At 38.0% G+C, this 21,411-nt stretch overlaps 1 protein-coding gene and 2 long non-coding RNA genes across 3 annotated transcripts; 1 reads left to right on the forward strand and 2 right to left on the reverse strand.

Annotated features, from left to right (window-relative positions):
- Window positions 1–7,188: 7,188 nt before the first annotated feature.
- LOC118491718 lies at window positions 7,189–8,229 on the reverse strand. The gene is made up of 2 exons (XR_004892086.1): window positions 8,082–8,229; window positions 7,189–7,479 (listed from the first exon to the last, which is right to left on the reverse strand). It is a non-coding gene; the product is annotated as an uncharacterized LOC118491718 (long non-coding RNA).
- A 4,820-nt stretch (window positions 8,230–13,049) lies between these two features.
- On the forward strand, window positions 13,050–13,475 carry LOC110932989. The gene has a single exon (XM_022176237.1). The coding sequence runs from the start codon at window positions 13,050–13,052 to the stop codon at window positions 13,473–13,475; it is 426 nt and encodes a 141-aa protein (XP_022031929.1).
- A 6,364-nt stretch (window positions 13,476–19,839) lies between these two features.
- LOC110934405 lies at window positions 19,840–21,139 on the reverse strand. The gene is made up of 3 exons (XR_002588309.1): window positions 21,012–21,139; window positions 19,965–20,037; window positions 19,840–19,868 (listed from the first exon to the last, which is right to left on the reverse strand). It is a non-coding gene; the product is annotated as an uncharacterized LOC110934405 (long non-coding RNA).
- Window positions 21,140–21,411: the final 272 nt, after the last annotated feature.

Below are 21,411 nucleotides of genomic sequence, written 5' to 3' on the forward strand. Positions count from 1 at the left end.
GGATCAGGTATTACTGGTTGTGCCGGTGGCGGAGGTGGTGGCGTAACTGCCTCAAAGCGTGAATCCTCAGATGGATCCTGTGGATGTCTCGGTTGTTGTGTCTGATGAGATGGTGTGTTGTACCACTCATGTCGGTCAAACAAGGCCATAAAGCTGTCTGGGCCTTGATACTGCGGACCATGATATGAAGATCCATCAGATACTTCTATCGGATGCGTGGGCGTACCACGAGCTGGTTCAGTTGGATCCTCATCTTCCTCCATGGGATCTTCAGAGAAATGGTCTTGTGGACCTAGCGGAACAAATCCTGAAGGTTCCTGTATGTAGTCAGCCGGATTGAACTGAGCTACGTAGTATGGACTAGGGTCGTCGTAGTTTCGGTGCGATACCGAACGTTGTAGAGGTATGAAGGAAGGTTGTGGGTTGTTGGGATTATTTTCTGAATCTGGCCCAAAGGAGTGCCGGTAGGATGGCGTCGAGCTGTGCGAAGTGGAATGCCTCGCTGGTTCGTAAAGATCTCTTCGTCGTTGTGGCTCTTCGCTCCTTGTTATCGAAGGATGTCTTGTACCAGATGGTCCAGCTTCTTGATCGTGATGTGTCACGATTTCTCCTCGGCCTCTTCGTCCCCTTCCTCTTCCTCGGAATATAACAGGTGGCATTTTCCTGCTCCAAAACTTATTAAAAATCAAAATCGAAAAAATAAAGACAAAAAGGAGTATAAATCCGAATTTGTCCTAAGTTATTGTCTAGACTCAAGTATGTGCAATTGTGTCACTGAGATTAAACACAATAGGATAGTGTTTAATTCACTCAGTGTTGGCTCTGATACCAACCTGTCACACCCCGTTTTCCACGTGTATCACCGGTGGGCCCGGTGGGGGATTACCGTGACGTAGTTGGCAACAATATAGTCAAACCACACAATTATATAAATGCACAGCGGAAGCATAAGATAAGTATATAAATTTCAACCTCTGTTTGTAATATCAAAATGTATTACAGGGGTTGGATATATCCACAGTGGATCGTAAATAAAAGTAAGGTATTGTTCCATTAGATACTGCAATCAAGCTTGCGAGGCTTATCCCGACGCTAGGGAGCTAATACCAGCCAATTACGTTTAGGTACCTGCACTTAATCTTTTTGGGGAAAATACGTCAGTTTACACTGGTAAATACATTCAACTGACACATTTGAAAATGTTTATTAAAATTGATTTGAATGCACAAGGCACAAACTCTTTTATAACTTGGGAAAATTCATAATGATCTTGTGAACGTTTTACATGTTCTTTTATGCGTTCAGTAGCCCGGGTCGTGCCGGGTTAAAGATTTATAGACACACCACGTTTGCGTAAAACCGTAGTACAGAAACCAACGGCTACGTCTTTTAGTTTTAATGTCGACACTTTATACCGGGTGTACGCCTACACCGGGATGTCGATGGTCGTGGCCATTTCGTAAAATGATGCCGAGGATATCCGGGACAACGGTCATTAAACCCCCCAAAGGCTTATAAGCAACAAAACTGTTTAAATGAGCCAATCATATTATTTAGTTATCCACCTAAGCGATGGATGAATACAATGCTCAATCAAGCGGTATTAATATACCGTAACCCAAGCCCATATAGGGGAAATAAGTCAAAAGTATTTACCTTTGCAAGTATTAATCCTTAATTTAGATCAAGTCACCGATAGCTTTTACTGGGGCTCCTAATCTGGAACGAAGGTTTTAATTAACCTCTTAGAATCCTAACGGTCCTTGTATTAGCCGTAGCTTAAACCGGTTGATTCCGATATATAGATATGGTTAATTCGCACGAAAAGGCGAAAACCGATGAATGGAGTATGATTTGGACCCAACAAGTTCAGGGACTTGTTTTATATGGGTTTATAGTTCATACTCTGGATTTTGGGGTTCAAATAATATAATTTGACCCATATCGGCTATTGCACGAAAACTAGTTCCGTGGGCCGTACCGTGTGCGCAAATAGGCGAAACGGTTAACCATAAGAGTCGTACGCTTATTTCCTAAGTCAATATGCCTTAAAAGTATTTTGGTATCAGTAGGATACCTTCCGTAATGCCCGTAACGAGTTTAAGTTGGTAATATGCCCCGTAGGGGCTTTTCGGTCATTTTAAAGACTTTAAAAAGGCTTTTCAAGTTCTACAGGAAATCTGAGTTTCCCGAACAGTTTATAAAGCTTAAAATACTTTATTTATTATTTAAAATCAGTAGCAACTGGAATCGGGTCAAAAGACCTTGTAGAACTCCCGTTTTGGCCAAAAAGGGTATATTCGGTATTTACCGAACCGTAGCCATAACCGCAGGTTATGAGCAAGGTAAAAATTATTAAAAATCTTTAAAATTCCCAAAATATTATTTTACCACAGTGGGTAAAAGTTTTGGTGACGTAAACTTGGGTTAGATGGGCGTTATGCTAATTGCGCCGTTAATTACTAAACTTTCTTAAAAGTGCGCCTTTTAGCATAACTCTCATTCTAGACCTCGGATTGACGTGAAACTTCAGGGACATGCTTATAATTTAATAAGCAAGGTTTTGGTCCGTTCACGTGTCCAAAATACTCGTTTTAATTTTAAAAGGCCGTTACGGTCAACTTTTAGGCGAATGACGGAAATGTGCTAAAGACTCGGATAACTCATGAACCGACCACAAGGGCTTATACCAACATGTGACCTGGTCCTAAGAGAGTCCTAAGGTATATTTATACCTCACTAAAACGGGTCAGAACTGAAGTCAAAGCAAAAGTCAAACTTTTGCGACTTTCGGCTCCGAACCGGTTCAATATAGTAAATGATCGATTCAAACGAGCGCAAACATGTTTATATACTTATTATCATATTTTATTATTGTCAAAACAGGTTCCATAACATATATATCACAGATTATGCTTAAATTGCTTAAAATAGCTTTCTGTTGACTTTTTAACCGCGCGTTTGACCCGATATTTGACGTAGTTAGAGTGGTGATCAGGGGGAACCCTTTTAGAGGTTTAATACCCACATAAATACCAACTCATAACCATTTTTGATTCGTCATAAGACTGAACCATTTGCAAGATATTGCAATGACAACCGTTAGTTACGACGGTTGCGTTTTTAGCTAAGAACTAAGCAAAAACTGAAGTATGAATGATCAAGGTAACTTACAGAAGCTAAGGCTTGAATATATAGCAGAGAAGAAGACTTGTATGCCTTAGAAATAGTCAGATGAGAGTGTTTGTGTTGTGGTGAACTTATGAACATATGCCTTGCTATTTATAGCCAAAGACCAAGCTCAAGATCACTCCACATCACTCTACAACTGAAATGGGATGAATGGCATGTGTCCTAGGGTGTATGGGTCGAGTAGGGGGCACCCATGCTGCCATAATTGATCAAATGATCGTTCAATAGTGCCAAAAGCCAAGTAGTTACAAGCTTTCTGCATCTGGGCACTTTACGCGGCCCGCATGGGAGTTCCATGCCATTTTAACGCGGGTCGCCTAAAGTTCAAAAATCAGACGCGATATACAGGAGGCTCGCGGCCCGCCTCAACTTATGTTGAAACTTCACGCGGGTCGCCTAAGGTTATATTTCAGGATTTTTTAAATCTTTTGTCATGATTATCAGAATCGGGCCATTAATAACGAAATCTTTCGTAATGATTTGCCTGACCTTTCGGATTTGAAGGGGTAACTTTGCGGTTTGGCCCTCGGTTATTTACCGATAGGGGCCTCGTGTTAATTACCCGCATTATTAAGTCCCCGGTTTATTTATTAATTATATTGGAAAGCCTTAACTTTCACTGTTGACGCTTTTAACCCTTCTTCTACGAATTCGATCGTATCTTTCTCGTTTCATATCGAAACTTCGCGAAATTTATATATATTATTTTAGTGAGGGTATAATACCGTTACAAAGTCTTTGGGACGTTAAAGGGTCACTCAGAGGTATTATTAAACATGTTGACACAGTTAACCCCTGTAGTTTGTAATCTCTCACTTTCTTCCGCGTTTTAGTTTTGTACGATCTATAATTTATTCGTTTGAAGGTTTAAGCATTAGTTAGGGATACTATACAGTATATTTACCCTTGTTGACATTTATAACCCTCGAATTTATATACTTTCAAGGTTTGTCAAAATTTGTCCTTTATTTATTTTAGATGCCACGTGTAATCAAACGACACGTGTTAACACATCATTGGACACAAAAATTCGAGGTGTTACACATTGGTAACAGAGAATGAAGAGAAAATGAATCGAAACGAGAAAATGTGAATAGAAACTGAGAAATCCGTGGGCGCCAATGAAGAAACACTGGTTTAATCGATCGGAATCAATTGAACCAGGGGGTTTGAATCTGCATAAAGGGGTTACATCTTCTCGTTTGATTCAGGGGTGAATGGTCTTCTTCCTCGAACAACAACTGCAAAACAAACAGCCGTTAGACTCGCCACGGGGAGAATGGAGGTTCTCTCCGTGACCACCCTACGGCGTGAGAATAAGTATAGGTTTGATGAAGAAGAAGATGTGAAAGTAAAGTAAAGTGAAGTGTGAGTAACTTGAGAAATTGTACCTGAATTATCCTCTATTTATAGCCGAAGTTTGGGCGGTAAAGTTTGTTGATGAAAACTTGACGGAAAGTGCTTTTCCGTAAGCGGTTATTTCGTCCTCCGTTAATCATTAACGAGTGTATGCACACAGATCGTGGTCGTGATCAACGGCTGGGGTGACGCCATGTGGAAAGTGGGCAAGAGTGGATCTTCTTTTAATTCGGTGCCATCATCGTGATTTTGAGGAGTGTCTGAGATGATGCCACGTGGCCATTCGGTTATAACCGAACGGTGGTGCATGATGAAGCCTTCTAGAAGGATCCAGCTGTAATCCTGTGTGGCTCTTTCTTCATGCTAATTTTATGGTAATAGAGAAGTTACTTTTATCCAAGTCTGGATGTTATTTATGCGGAAGTTCTGTTAGGATTTTATCCTATCTGCTGTGTAGGCTAGCGCAAGGATTTTTTGGTTTCCTTTTGGCATACAGATGTTTAAAACTGTACTTTTTTAAGTTCTCTTTTGGAACCAGTGCGCGGCCGCGCAAGGTTCGTTCTAAAGAGAACTTATTGATGAGGTTGTGGTATGGTCTTAAGCACCTGAACAAAGTTCTAGGGAGCTTATCCCTTCATTTGCCAAAAAAATTCTATTCATAAAAACTTAATCATCCATCCAAGCATTACATTACAATTGTTTAAATAGGAAATAGAAACAACTAGAAAAAGATAAACAAGAAAAACGATAACTACTAAAATTCAAATAAAAGAAAACATGAAATTCAAAATAATCGGGATGGATGAGCCTAAAGAGGCAGCGGCCTCTAGCCACTCTTCGTCGGGCCGGGTTTTGCAATAACATCTCCGGGCGGTTCTTCCAATGGGTCCCGATCCGTATCATCCTCCTCTCTGAAAAAGGACTGGACCCCGAGTCATCTTCATCACCGGGAACATAGGGGCTAAGTCAGCTACGTTAAAGGTGAAATGAAGCTTAGAGCATTCACATCCAAAGAACTAAATTGTGAGTGTGAGGTTTTTAAAATATAAAGAGTATAAAAAATGGTTGTGAGTGGAGGAGAGAGAAAATGTTACTGTTCATCTGTATATTTAGGGGGACACTGTTCACCCACTATAATTTTTTAATATATATTGAAAGTGGTTGTGAGTGAAGGAGAGAGAAAATGTAATAATAAAGGTATAAAAATATTATTTAATTGAAAAGGAGAGAGAAAAAGTATTTGTTTTTAGTGGAAATATATTGATATAGGAGTTGTTTTTTAGTGGTATGTATGTATAATTTTAGGGGGCTGGATGTGAATGCTCTTACAAAAATAATCAAAATGCAACTGAAAGTTAAATAAAAAAAAAACCATAATTATCTTAATGTATAATGTCATAAGAACTGCGCGTTGTGACTTTAATTTACTAATTTAATGACACGTAGATAAGTGCTTAAATAGTTGCATTATCAAGTCTTTTTAAAAATTGATATAAAGCCACAATGGGATTAGTCATGCCGAATCAATGGCCTTAAGGGGCTGTTTGTTTACCTTTATAAGGCTGTTAATGGTTCAGAACATTTATTGTTTCACTACTTAATGGTTCAGACTGTTTGTTTCGTGAACAGATGTCTGAATGGTTAGACATTATACTAAGGGGCTGTTTGGGAACATCTGAATGGTTAAGTGCTGAACTAGTAAGAAGTCTGAACCATTAGGTGCTGAACCAGTAATAGATCTGAACTATTAAGAGCCTGTATAATGCTTAACCGTTCAGAGGCAAATGTCTGACCAATTCAGATTAGAGGTTTTAACCATTCAGACTCTGTATAAATCTTAACCATTCAGAGACAAATGTCTGAACCATTCAGATATCTGCTCGTGAAACAAACAGTCTGAACCATTAAGTGCTGAACCAGTAAGATGTCTGAACCATTAAGAGCCTTATTAAGAGGTAAACAAACAGCCCCTAAGTCTGAATGGTTAAGACCTCTAATTTGAATTAGTCAGACATTTGCGTTTGAACAATTAAGCATTATTTGGGCTCTTAATGGTTAAGAGCTCTTACTAATTCAGCACTTAATGGTTCAGATATCTTATTAGTTTAACACTTAATCATTCAGAAATTGCCAAAAAGCCCCTAACTTCCTACATATAGAATTTCCAAATGAAGTTAATATTTAGTATTTCACTTTTTCCATCACTATTACAATTTCTTAAAAAAATTAAAATAAAATTCAGAAGGTTATAAAAACGCTACATTAATTGAATCGATTACTTCCCTCTCCAAAAACTAGTTGAATTGAATAGCAGACCTGGTTGCTGGTTCTACTAATACCTTGGTAATTTGACTCGTGGACTAGAATTGGTTTTGTGCACCTGTATGCGATAATGTTCAACTTCAAAAAGAATCGGATTTTTTATTTACAGTAGTGAATCGCTAGTGAAGTGATGATCAGTTTTGAGAGAAAATCAAGAAGCGCGTATGTCAATGAATCATGTCATCATTTTCAACTTAAAGAGACTTTTTTTTTTTATCATAAAAGCAGAAATAAAGATAGAAACAGAAAAGTGGCATTATCCATATGTGTATTATTTAAGCGTCATTATTGACTCGACTCATAAAGTCATTAACGGGATTCCAACTTCAGTTTTCATATAACTAAGTGAGTTTAATGCAGCATTTCAAGAAACAAACATAAGTGAGATTAGTGCAACAAGCTGCTTACGGAATTTTATATTCCTAATATGTTGATGATATTACTTACAAAACATCAACTTTTAGCAAGCCCTAACGCTAGTAGTAAGGGGCATATTTGACAAGTGACCATGATAGTCTACTACACAGGTACAAAAACAGGTTCAGAAGGTAAAGGATGATGTATTACTTCGTGATTGCCAACGCGTATAACCGCCAACTCAGCTATCTGTATCAAAGATTAAAGATTACATAATGAACCCATTTAAAAGAATACGAGTCAATTCAGGTTGTATTTATTAGATAACATGTATGTAGAACGGCTTAAGCAAGGGAAAAGTTGTCATACAGTTATAACGTCCTAGATAGATTTATTTTCAATGTCGTGTTATTATTCTGATGAAATGACTTGATGCATGGTCTGCATTGAATGTGGCAAAATGTATAAGGACTGTTTGGGTAAAATATTGAAATGAATATCTTTTTATACTAGCAAAGCTAGTTTGTGTTGACCCACAAACACAAGGGTTTTGCAATTTTTATAGTATTTTGGTTTATAATTAAACATGTTAATGATGATTTGGAAAAAAAAAAGATCACAACAATAAGCTAAACCTTTGAATAAAAAATGTAGGGAGTTGTATCCCTAAACACTAGAGACTTTAAGCGAGTCTAAGCCCGTTTGACCCGTTACCCATTTTGTTACGCTTTTCTAATTAAACCCAAATCAACCCACTCATAACTATATAGCTGATCGAACTTGCTTCCTCTAATTGGCATGGTAAAAAAGCACAACACCTTGGAAATTTGTCGGAAAATAGAAAGCAATACCTTAATAAACGCTAAGCACGAGTTTGATTCATGACTTCCATTTCCTTCATCTTTGCTTCCAGCTCATCATTCATATTTTTTTTATCTGGCCTTGAAGTGCGGTATCATCTTCATTACCCAAAAGTTTCCCCACCTCCAGTTTCACTTTTAACCCATCAATTTCCTTCTCTAGTTTCAGTAACTTCTTCGAAAGCTTCTCCTTCTCTCTCTGTGATTCAAGAACCAGTCAACATCATTAGCAAATCATAATTGTAAATCAGAAAGTATCAAGACTAGAGACAGCAAAGCGGGCGGGTTGAATGATGAATGTAAACCGATTCTCATCAAACGGGTTAACTTAATGTGCTCGTTGAAACAAGGTTAGAGAGAGACATATAAACCCTTCTTACCGTTTGCTCTGCAGCAATCCATAAGACTATCTTCATCGCAAGATCTGTACTACCGTCCGAGATGATGTGGAAAAAATCCAAGTTTGCAGACGTATTGGAGCAGATCCGAAGTGGAGAGATCCGAAGGTGATGTCCGACTGCAAGGACACCCAATTTGCTTCGGTTCTTGTGCCAAACTAAAAAAAAAACTATTATTTTGTGTAGTGAGTAGGTATCGTTTGATTATTACCGAAAGAAAAAGATGGATTTGAGGTGGTGTAGTTGTTGGTGGTGCTATATGTTGACGATGATTGTTGGCCGGTGGTTCCGTCACTCCGTCAGCCGCTTGTTGTTAGACTATCTCCAATGCTAAGGGTGTCCTTAGACGTCCTTAGCTGCCTAATCAGCTGCCACATCATATTCTTTTAAATCCTTAAAAATCATTACAAATCCTTAAAAACTCCAATTTCACCTCCAACCATGCAAACATCTTTACACATCCTTATATTTTCCACATCATCACTTATTTTTCTTTAAATTTATATACTCAAATTGTTAACATGTATTGGTTAAATAATTAATATGAGTAATGGCTAGTTCAAAAATAACTGGATTTCAAAAATATAAATACAATGCAACGTTTTTTTTCTTAATTGGATTTTTTAAAATTCAAATTAAACCTAAAGCTTGTAATAACCTTCAATTAAAAAAAGTTAATATAAATATTTTAATATTATATAAAAAATTCTATCCTTCTTTACTTTTTCATTTTCTCCAATCTCTTTTACATCTGAACTCCTTCTCCACCAAAAAAAAAAACCCATTTACTCCATTAAAACAAGCTATCCAAGTATTCACAGGTGCCTCATAAATCTCTGCTATTCATCTTCTTCATTTTCTTCACTTACTCACCTGCAACTCCAACAACAAAATGGTGAAATACAGGTCTCTTTCTCTAACAACAAGCGGCTGACGGAGTGACGGAACCACCGGCCAACAATCATCGTCAACATATAGCACCACCAACAACTACACCACCTCAAATCCATCTTTTTCTTTCGGTAATAATCAAACGATACCTACTCACTACACAAAATAATAGTTTTTTTTTTAGTTTGGCACAAGAACCGAAGCAAATTGGGTGTCCTTGCAGTCGGACATCACCTTCGGATCTCTCCACTTCGGATCTGCTCCAATACGTCTGCAAACTTGGATTTTTTCCACATCATCTCGGACGGTAGTACAGATCTTGCGATGAAGATAGTCTTAGAGAAAGAGACCTGTATTTCACCATTTTGTTGTTGGAGTTGCAGGTGAGTAAGTGAAGAAAATGAAGAAGATGAATAGCAGAGATTTATGAGGCACCTGTGAATACTTGGATAGCTTGTTTTAATGGAGTAAATGGGTTTTTTTTTTTGGTGGAGAAGGAGTTCAGATGTAAAAGAGATTGGAGAAAATGAAAAAGTAAAGAAGGATAGAATTTTTTATATAATATTAAAATATTTATATTAACTTTTTTTAATTGAAGGTTATTACAAGCTTTAGGTTTAATTTGAATTTTAAAAAATCCAATTAAGAAAAAAAACGTTGCATTGTATTTATATTTTTGAAATCCAGTTATTTTTGAACTAGCCATTACTCATATTAATTATTTAACCAATACATGTTAACAATTTGAGTATATAAATTTAAAGAAAAATAAGTGATGATGTGGAAAATATAAGGATGTGTAAAGATGTTTGCATGGTTGGAGGTGAAATTGGAGTTTTTAAGGATTTGTAATGATTTTTAAGGATTTAAAAGAATATGATGTGGCAGCTGATTAGGCAGCTAAGGACGTCTAAGGACACCCTTAGCATTGGAGATAGTCTAAGAGGCGTGAACGAGCTTTTCTCTGCTCCATACGCAGAAACTTGTTATGCATGTCACTCGTATTGATTGTGTCATCAAGAATCATATCAGTCGACACCTGAAACTGAAGAAAATATCACACAGATTATTTATCATGAATCCAAACTGGTATTTGCATCAAATTATTAATACGAGTGAAAAGGTGCTCACGACCTCTAATCAACTCTAAACGGGCTTCTTCCAACTCATGGTTAATTTGCGATTCCTTAACCGCAAGAGTTCGATTCATAACCTCCAGTTCCTTCATCTTTGCTTCCAGCTCATCATTCATCTTTTTAATCTGCCTTTGAAGCGCAGTATCCAAATGTTTCATCACCACCAGTTTCCCTTTTAGTTCCTCAATTTCCGTCTCTAGTTGCTGTTTGGCATCTTGCTGTCTCTCTAAGTCATGCATTTTTGTTGATACACTTTGTGTGGACGCGACTCGGCTCGGTTCGACTCGGCTCAGTTCAACTTGGTTTCGACACGGTTAGGTCCGGCTCAAGCCCGACGTCACGACATTCCTCCGTCGTGCGCCCCAAAGCTCGACACGCGAAGCACGGACCGCCGCAAGCAAAGTCCCGTTTACATATCATCATGACATCATCATGATGATGTCATGATGATGTCATAACATTGACTAAATGGAAGTTGTCAACAAAACAAGTAATCTGGGCCGTAATTCTTTCAACTTGGGCCGTAACTTGTTTATGGACTTTGACTATTAATTGGGCTCATACTACAACGATGAAACAGAGATCATGCCGAAATCACCTTGGTTTTCGTTGATATGGGTGTGGCGAAATCAGTGATTTCGTCACACTTGTTTTCATCCATCGTGATTTCGTCCAAGGTTCAGTATAAATAGCTCAGCATGTTTCACAGTTTAGGTATGAGAGCATATTGAAACCTGAGAGTTTATCGACAAACATTGTGTGTATATGTTTGTGAATGTTCTCGTCCTTTTAATCCAAGTGAATCTTTGATTATTTGTTTGTGCTACTCGCTTTACGTTTGTTTGGTTTGCACCTTTACGGGGATTCCGCACCCGTGATAGTGTTTGTGATAAACAAGGATAGGTTACGTATCGGATCCTCCGAGAAAAACGGACCTACAAGTGGTATCAGAGCTATGGCTCGTATCCTTGTTTAAACCAAACATAGTTAGGTTTATATCGAGTGTTGTTGTTTGATTTTCAGAAAACTGTTCTTGTCATTCATATATTTCTGGAAAAGTATTCTTAACAATCTGAGATCATTTGCTTCATTGCTAAAGTTTTATTGAAAACCTTGTTAAAATTACATGTATGCATGTTTAGAGTTTGGTTTTCATAGAAAGTTTATGCAAAATTCTAGTATTTGTGGTTGTTGTTGTTCTTGAAAAAGTGCTTAGAAATCTGCCTGGATATTGTTTGTTTTCCATAGTTTTATTGAAAACCTGTTATATTGCATCTATACATGTTGTCGTTTGGGTTTTTGTTAAAAGTTTAAGGAAAATAATTGTCCAGAATTTTCATATCTTCAAACTGTTCTTGAGTGTGTTCTTCAATATTCAAACTGTTCTTGTCATCCTTGTACATTTGATCTGCCTGTAACTTAAATCAAGGTGTTTATCAATATAATATTAAAGTGTGTTTGAAAATTGTGTAGTGTGATCATTAGTTGGTGAGAAAAAGCAGTATCGAAAACATATAACCATGCTTTCTTGAATTTGTTGTCACCAACTTCTGATATTGTCAGAGGATAAGATTACAAAATATCTAATAGCTTAGCTGGTAACCACAAACACCTCTCCAGCCGAAAACACCTTGTCACTTGTAGCCGAAATCTGATTTCATCTTCTTGTTCAATAGTCAACAAAAACACTTTGGTCAATAACATCAGGCTTGTCGAAATCACCCAAGTTTGTTTTTGTCTTGAGCCGAAATCACTTCTGGGCCACCGAAATCACATTGGGCCTTTCAGCAGTTGGGCCGAACTCACTTTCATTACCCAAAGGACATCTCAGCCGAAAACACCTGTTTCTTTTTAATTGAATTCAACGAAATCCAATTTCGTCCAATTCAATTCAAGTCAACAAATCAACTGACTTCACCAACATCACTCAACGAAATCACTCGATTTCGTCTACTACTCAACGAAATCACAATCAAACAAAGATCAACGAAAACATTATTACTTTGTCTCATTTCAGTCAACGAAAACACTTTGATTTCGTCACAAATAACTTCGACGAAATCACCATTGGATTTCGTCACCTGTTGTCAATTTTACACAGAGAGCTTGCAAAACTGTTCTAACTTTGTATTTTCAATTGTTTGATAGGTGTTATCGTTCTAATATCAAATATGAGTTGCACAAGTCCGTGGGATTGGAGTACGGACTCACGACCTGGTCAAAGTTCAAATCAGACATCTATGGCGTCTTACTTAGCAAATTCCATACCCCAACAACAACCGTCCATAAGTGCGAGTCAATGGGCTTTGGTTTCAAATCAAAACCAAAGTATTCAAAATCTACTGTTGAGCGAGAGTGAGACGGGTAGCAACAATCGCCCGCCAAAGCTAAATCACATGAATGATTATCCATCATGGAAAAACCGCTTCCATACCTATGTTCAAGGGCAAAGCACCGAACTTTGGACGTGTTTCATCAATGCATTCAACTCTAATCTTGAAGTTGCAGCATCCACTTCAGCGGGTTATGCTAACATGCTTGAGAATGATAAGAAAGCTTATGACTTGGAGAAAAAGGCGTTTGCCATACTTACGCAAGCACTTCACAAAGAAATCTACCATCAGTTTGGGTATTGTAAGACCACAAAAAGCCTATGGGATGCGTTGGTGGCGAGAGGAGAAGGGAATGCAGCGTCTAGGAAGACTCGCCATGATTTGTTAAAGAAAGAGTTTGAATCATTTCAGTTCTTGGAAAATGAAACCTTAAATGATATGACTTCACGTTTCTATCATTTGATTAGTGAAATGAGTTCTTACAATGTTAATGCTACCCATCAAGAAATGATTGCACGGTTTGCTGATGCTCTACCTCCTAAGTGGAGTCCATTCATTGAGCTTCTGAAACATACGGGTGCACTGGATGCAGCCAATGCTAGTCTCTATGATTCATTCAGAAGTTAGAGCACAAAAATGAAGAAGAAATTAGGAAGGCTAAAAGAATTGCAGCTGCACCTCCTCAAAATACAGAAATGTATTTGCCTGGTTTTGGTCCTTCAGCTAGTTCTAGTTCCGTTCAACAACCGAAGCTTCAAACGGCGTTTGTATCCAATACAAACTCTTCTCCGTTTCAAAAGTTCAATCAAGCACAACCACAATGGGATCAAAGTGCCTATCTCTCACAAACCATTCCTACACCTCAAGTTACAACGACTCAACCACAGTTTGATCAAAGCACCTATCTGTCACAGTCAATACCCACACCTCAGTCACAACCACAACAACAAGCTCATTATGCCAACAATCCTCCACCACACAACCCGAACACGATCAGAGTCGATACTTCAAACCTCTCACAATTTAGCATTGAAGTAGCAAAGGAACATATGGAAATCATTAATACAATGGTCAGTGCTTATCGTGGATTGGTGGCAGGTCAAATTGGAAACATCAATATGACCAATGAAGATTATCAACAGATCGACAAGGATGAAATGGAGTTGATGGATATCAAGTGGGCTTTTGCTAGTGCGGTTAGAAGAGCGAAAGACTTCATGGCTCGAACTGGAAGAACTTCGTTGGAAGGCAAAAGGGATACGAAGTACGGGTTTGATATAAACGCTGTAACATGCTTCAATTGTGGTGAGAAAGGGCACTTCAAACGTGAGTGCACTCGACCAACAAAACAAGGCAATCATAACCCTTTCAGAAACCAGACAAGTACTTCGAATGTGAATGCCCAGCAAGAAAACCGTGACAGGAGGATTGTGGCAGTCAATAATAATCAGAGCCAGTCTGGACCATCAAATCTCAATCGGGCTTTGACTGTTCAAGCTGATGAAGGATGTGACTGGTCTGTGCAATTTGGAGAAGGTGATCAAGGAGGTGGAACAGCTTGCTATGCAAAGATCATCAATCACATCAAGCATGTTCATAAAGAAGAGTTTTCTGAGAGTGATGACAGTTCTGGTTATTCTGGAAGTTCTGATGAAGAAGGCTCTATTTCTGGGGATAATCAATCTGAGCCTGATATGAAAGAAGAAGGAGGTGCTGATGTTGAAGATCTGCTGAATGAAGCTGATGAGCTCATATGCCAGAAATCAATTCTGATTAAGAAGGCTGCTACTGCATCTAAGGAAATGGAGAAGTTCTTTTCTGAAGATGGAGCTTTTTCTTTTCAAATTGCCTTTATGGCAAATGTCTCAGCCTCTTCAAGTCAGGTTAATTCTGAACCTCCAGCTCCTAGTGTTTGCAAATCATGTGCTGATATGAAGCTTGAATTAGAAAAGCTTCATAGTCATAATCAAAATTTGGTTGTTGAACTTTCAAAATGCAAAGAGGCAAATATGGCTTTAACTCGGAACGAAAAAGAATTTAAATCTGTAATCGAAACATTAAAGAAAAGTGTGTCCGAAGTGAACAAAGTGGTTTACCATAAACAAGTAAGTATTAATGAGTACATTAACCTTGTGGAGGAAACCAAGAAGCAACTAGCCATTGCCCAATGCGAGCATGATGCGATCAAACAAAAATTGGAAAGTTATTCTAACTCCCGATTTGTGCTTGATCACATCATCGATGTTCAACAACTGAAGGGAAATCGAAAGGCATAGGATATACGAAATGTCCACCCCCTTTGAGGCATAACTATACCAAGATGCCTGATGAGGAAGATATGCCACGGTATGAACCTAGTGTGCCTCTGAATTTTGAGGAATTTTCTACTGGCCTAGGGTTCAAACCAGACAATTCTTCAAACACATCCTCTAAGCAACAAGAAACTTCAGCATCCATGAAGCAAAGTCCTCCAACCATTGAGGACTGTGATTCTTCAGATGATGAATCAGATGTGAATGACCAGGATGAATCACTTGATGAAACGAAAGGAGTAGAAATTCCAATTGAGAATCATATTCTGTGTGATCCTCTTACTCCTACTGTGCAACCTGTTGCCAAGCAAGTGATAGATCCTGTCAAGAATGTCAAGGATGACAAAGAATGTGTGTTAACTGTTAAGAGCAATAGCGTGTTGTATACTTTGGTCGGTGATACTAAAATTTATTCGGACAATGATTTTCCAATTAAAAATGTCAATCCATCTTTGATTGACAAAGTTTTTGAAGACAACACGAATAAATTTTTGGGAAAGACCATCCCCGGAGTTACTGTAACTCAATGTGATCCAATTCCAAAGGCTGAAGTCAGAAAACAATTTGGGAAACAGAAATCACCGACAAAGCAACAACCAATTGCTTTTAAGGGTAAACAATAACAACGAGCTCCAAAGCCAAAGGCTAAGGTTGAATCAAAAGGAGTTCGTTACAAGAAGAAAGCAAAAGATGTTAAATTTGTAGCATCAAATGGTACGGATAAAATTGAGACTTTTGAAAACAAATCAAACACCGATTTTGTTCAACAAGTCAAGATTTTGAAACGTAATAGCGATAACAATTACACCCAACACACAAACGGGTGTGATGAAAGAGCAAGTACCTCAGGTTCTACAGGTTCGACATCTGCTAGTCGATCAAATTCTCCTAAGTTTGTTGAAAGGAGAACGTGTTTTAAATGTGGGAAGTTTGGGCACATCATTAAAGACTGCACAAACTCGCCCAAACCAAATTTTGTTGAAAGAACCCCTTCTGAACAAGGTCACCCTCAACGTCGTCCCGTTTCACCAAAACATGATAAAAGAACTGTTAAGGAACAAGAAACGAAACAACGACGTCAAAACGTCAAAGCTGTTGAAAAGGCTTTAAAATCTGAAGCCAAAACGGTCAAAAGGGAACCAAGTTCTTCACAACCATTAAAACCAGAAGTTTCAAAATCTGTTTACAAAACTCAATCTGGTAAACAAAAACAAACTTGGAAACCTAAATCGGGTGAAAGTTCAGGGGGAGGTGCTGTGTTTGAAAACCTTCAAGAAATTGAAATTACATTTCTTGATTCTCAGGGGCAACCCAAGTCTATGAAGGCTTGGGTCCCCCTCTCCAACTAATCTCTGAGTGAGTATGCAGGAAGTTCCAGAAGGAACTATCGATAGTCATAGGATTATTGATAGTGGAATGTCCTTGCACAAGATAGGTGACAGAAGAAATTGTTGCCTTTGATGGAGAGAAAAAGAAAGGGGAAACAGAGTTGTCTGTTGAAAGAAAGTGATAACTTCGACAAAATGCAAATCATTTCAAAGTGTGATTGTTAAAGGCTTTGATCGGGTCCCCAGGATAGATTCAAATTAAAATGTACGCAACTGCAGCACGTCTGAAGATCAAAATCAACAAGATGAACGTGCAGTGTACATTTCTTCGCGGTGTGATTAAAGAAAATGTGTTTGTTGAACAAACCAACCGGGTGTGCGGATGCCTTGGCGTGGATTGAACAACCGCACACTACTTCTGAAAGAGAAAGATAAAGACCTTCGCTGGTGCAATGTGGAAGACCAGCCGGACCCAAAGGTTTATGATCTTGTTGCTGTCAAGAGATTTCTCAGTAGCTACAAAATCGACCTTGAAATCCACACCAGGTGGATATCCAGTTGGGAGAGCGCTCAGATTCCTGGCAATGCACAAAGCAGTTGCAGGATACGGTTTTAAATTTCTAATCTCTCCTATACTTTGTCGATATTTAAGCTGCTTTATGAATTATTATCTCGTACAGCACTCTTTGGCCTGACACGTTGAACTCAAATATCACCTCACACGTGATTGTTTCAATATGAAACTCATCAATGTTGTCATGGTCCGCACCGCTTACCGACGTGCAAACTGATTTTTCCAATATAAATCTTTTCTGACTAAAACTTAATGTTGGTAAACGGCATTGAGGTAAAACATGAGTTAACCGACATCGGGAAATCATTTTTGTAAATATCCTTTGTGTTTTAAATTTATCTTAGTTTGTTGATTTTAGGGGGAGTAAATCCAAAAATTTGAAAACCCAAAAACATCGAAAAATTTAAAAACACAAAAACAATAGAAAAACAAAAATGAGTTTCCTGGCGAGAAAAAGAGAAAATGATAGTAAATCAGTGGTCTGTTGAAACATCTTTAAACTAAACCTAAAATGAAATACGATAAGCAGCTCTATATAAGATGTATCGGTAGGCTCACAATCATTTTAAAGTGTGCAGGGTGATATAAATCTTAATCGACTGAAGACCAGGTGGGAACCATTCATTGGCATATGGTCTTAGTACCGAAATTTCGTTTGAGAGATTGCCGAGGTTCTGAGATATTCGGTCTTTATGCTGCTTATCATCTGGGTATCATGGTTGTATCTTTTACCGAAAAATAACGGGGACGCAAGTTTAGATCTTCCATGATACTATACATACGTGTACATACTGCATTCGACCTCAATAAGTGATAAACAATCACATGTCCAAACAAATAAGTGATAAAATATCACATTTATCCGGGAGTCAAGTTCGTCTCTCTGTTGTACGAAAGTACTGACCTGTTCATGGACTTGCTCCTGTGCCCTCATGCATATGAAAATCAAGTTCCTCATCAATAAGTGATTCTATCACATAGGGCTTGTTTTCAAATCAAAATAAGTGAGTATCTCACATCTTTATACGGTCAAACAGATGATAATCGGTATATTCACCGGTAAGATGAATTCTTGTGCATACCTTGCTACGGGAATGTGTCGTGATGTGGATGAACACCGGTCGGTAAGTATAAATCATACCTTAACGTATCCCCTAAACATGATTACATCTGATAAGTTGAGCTTAAGTGGACAACAATACCGATAATTGTTATAGGATGCTTATCTTAATGTTAACTAATTGAACAACAAGAGCGTTTTGGCGTGACCGTACACTGATATGATTCTCTTACCCTCGAAACTCACAAAAAGAATGTCTGTATATATTTATTTACTGCTTTCAGTTTATGCGTCTTTGTATATATTTATTTATTGTTTTCCGTCTTAACATTTGAAAAATGAAAAATACCAAAAAGATTTTAGGTGTGTTTTAATATAAACTTTATAAAATCCAAAAAGATTTTGCTTCTAGTTTATTTTTGATTGACCGATGTTGGAACTCGAGTCTATCCTACCCAAAATCCTGATCGTAAGCCGGAAAACAATTGCATCTTCATAAATGGTCGAAGTTAACGAGTTTTGAAAGTTAAAGGATTAAGACTGAACATTTTCTAAACTTTCAAACTGTTGTCGGTAGGTGTTTGATTGAGATATGGTCACACATGTGTCGTTTGTTTATGGAAACTATATTTCAAGCGGGGTGTTCTCATTATGCGTTTAGATTTCTTGCATGTGCAGATGCTAAAGGCGAGGAGAACATGTTCGATGACAAGCTTCGGAATGAAGACACGACGTGAAGGCACTCAAAAGATAAAGATGATCGAGTTGCCAATGACCACTCATCAACACCACAAGGATCTGAAGAATTAAAGATCAAAAGATTCACGAGCATGACTCAATGGAGAGTTCATTCTAAGGGGGAGTTTGTTAACACACTTCCTACATGAAAAGGGAGTTTGTTGATACACTTTCTTCTTACGAAGCGTGAAGACTTTGAAGATCCTCCGACATGAAAGACACAGAAGACGACGGACCATCACAGAAGACGAACCATCACGAGTAGCGTCCAAGGGGGAGTTTGTTGATACACTTTGTGTGGACGCGACTCGGCTCGGTTCGACTCGGCTCAGTTCAACTTGGTTTCGACACGGTTAGGTCCGGCTCAAGCCCGACGTCACGACATTCCTCCGTCGTGCGCCCCAAAGCTCGACACGCGAAGCACAGACCGCCGCAAGCAAAGTCCCGTTTACATATCATCATGACATCATCATGATGATGTCATGATGATGTCATAACATTGACTAAATGGAAGTTGTCAACAAAACAAGTAATCTGGGCCGTAATTCTTTCAACTTGGGCCGTAACTTGTTTATGGACTTTGACTATTAATTGGGCTCATACTACAACGATGAAACAGAGATCATGCCGAAATCACCTTGGTTTTCGTTGATATGGGTGTGGCGAAATCAGTGATTTCGTCACACTTGTTTTCATCCATCGTGATTTCGTCCAAGGTTCAGTATAAATAGCTCAGCATGTTTCACAGTTTAGGTATGAGAGCATATTGAAACCTGAGAGTTTATCGACAAACATTGTGTGTATATGTTTGTGAATGTTCTCGTCCTTTTAATCCAAGTGAATCTTTGATTATTTGTTTGTGCTACTCGCTTTACGTTTGTTTGGTTTGCACCTTTACGGGGATTCCGCACCCGTGATAGTGTTTGTGATAAACAAGGATAGGTTACGTATCGGATCCTCCGAGAAAAACGGACCTACAATTTTCTTCAAAGCCTGCTCCTTCTCTTTCTGTCAATCCAGTCAGCATAAGTTAAAAAAACATAAATGTCAATCAGAATAAGAGGACATTGGTAAAACTGCCTTAATAGCTTCTCATCAGCTTACCAGTTGCTCCTCAACAATCCTTATGAGCTTCGCATCAGCTTTTATCTGCTCTACAGAGTCCATATGCACAGACCTATTATTATTATAATTATTATTATTATTATTATGCATAAGTCATCAAGATTCATATTAACTAACATTCTAAACTCAAGAAATAATATTACACACTTTACATGGGACAAATATGTGTATTTTACCACACATCAAATATCCCCACACTTAACCTTTTTTCATCCCTGAAAAAGACATGCAAACGGAATCAGAACTAGGATCACTGGCTTCAAAAACTTTAAGTTACTTATGTAAAAGACTCAAGAACGTTTAACCACGATTACCGGTATAAAAACTAGTTATTATTATTATGCATGTCATCAAGATTCATATTAACCAGCATATGACTTCAAACCCTCATGAATCCTCATGTTTTATCATGAATTGACTCCAAACCCTCGTGAATCTAATCTGGTTGGTATTCACATCAAATTAGTATAGATGAACTAACCAAAAATAACCAGAAACTATGACCTCGTTCTGTTCAAGGCCCGAACCGAGCAAAGCCATGGCTAGGTCGGGCTCAGTTCAAATTTAACTGAGCTGGCTCTGCTCGGCTCAGATTTGAAACCGAGCTAGAAATTTGAGCTGGAGCCCGGCTCAGATTATTTTGGCTTAGGTTTTCAACATAATACATAACTAGTCCAAATCAAGTTCAACCAAATTTTTTTTAAAAAGTTCATTATCACCAAAAATGTAAAAATAGTTCGAGCCAGAACCGAGCTGGCTCGTTCTCAAACTAAGCCAGATCGGCTCGGTTTGAACGAGTTTTTTTTTTCGAGCGAGGTTTTTGAAACCCTAAACCCTACTTACTAAACGTAAAGTAAAATCACACCGTAAGTTGGGCCGTATTTTACATAATACACAAAGTAAAGTAAAATCTCTGATGACAAATTTGAGCAATTTTACAAATTTCAAAATGCAATAAAATTAAAAGCAATCTGAACAAACAAGTTCAACTGAAATGAAACCGATAATTTCAATTGATGAACTTACATTCGACCGATCGGAGAAATCAGGGATCGTTGGATGGATGATCGATGAAATGCTGTAAAAGTGAAGATGAAATTAGGGTAAATAACAATTGGAGTGTGGTAACTTCGGACGACACAAGTGGGCTGTCAATGATAATGGGCCGAGTAATTGGAGTCGTTTAGCCTTAAAGGCATTAAACTATGCGCGCGTGTTACGGCATCTTAACTCACAATGCAATGATTATTTCATTTTAAATAATTAATTATGTATAGAAATGGTAAAGTATATATGGTAAATTAATTATCGACCAACTTTATAAGTATTATTATCTAAGTGAAATAATAACCTTTTTAGCTTTGGCTAAGAGAAACATAGGCTCAAGATGTCAAGAAAAAAACTATTACGTGTCGTGATACTAATT

This window comes from Helianthus annuus, chromosome 4 (genome assembly GCF_002127325.2).
Source record: "Helianthus annuus cultivar XRQ/B chromosome 4, HanXRQr2.0-SUNRISE, whole genome shotgun sequence".
In the NCBI taxonomy this organism is placed as follows: domain Eukaryota; kingdom Viridiplantae; phylum Streptophyta; class Magnoliopsida; order Asterales; family Asteraceae; genus Helianthus; species Helianthus annuus.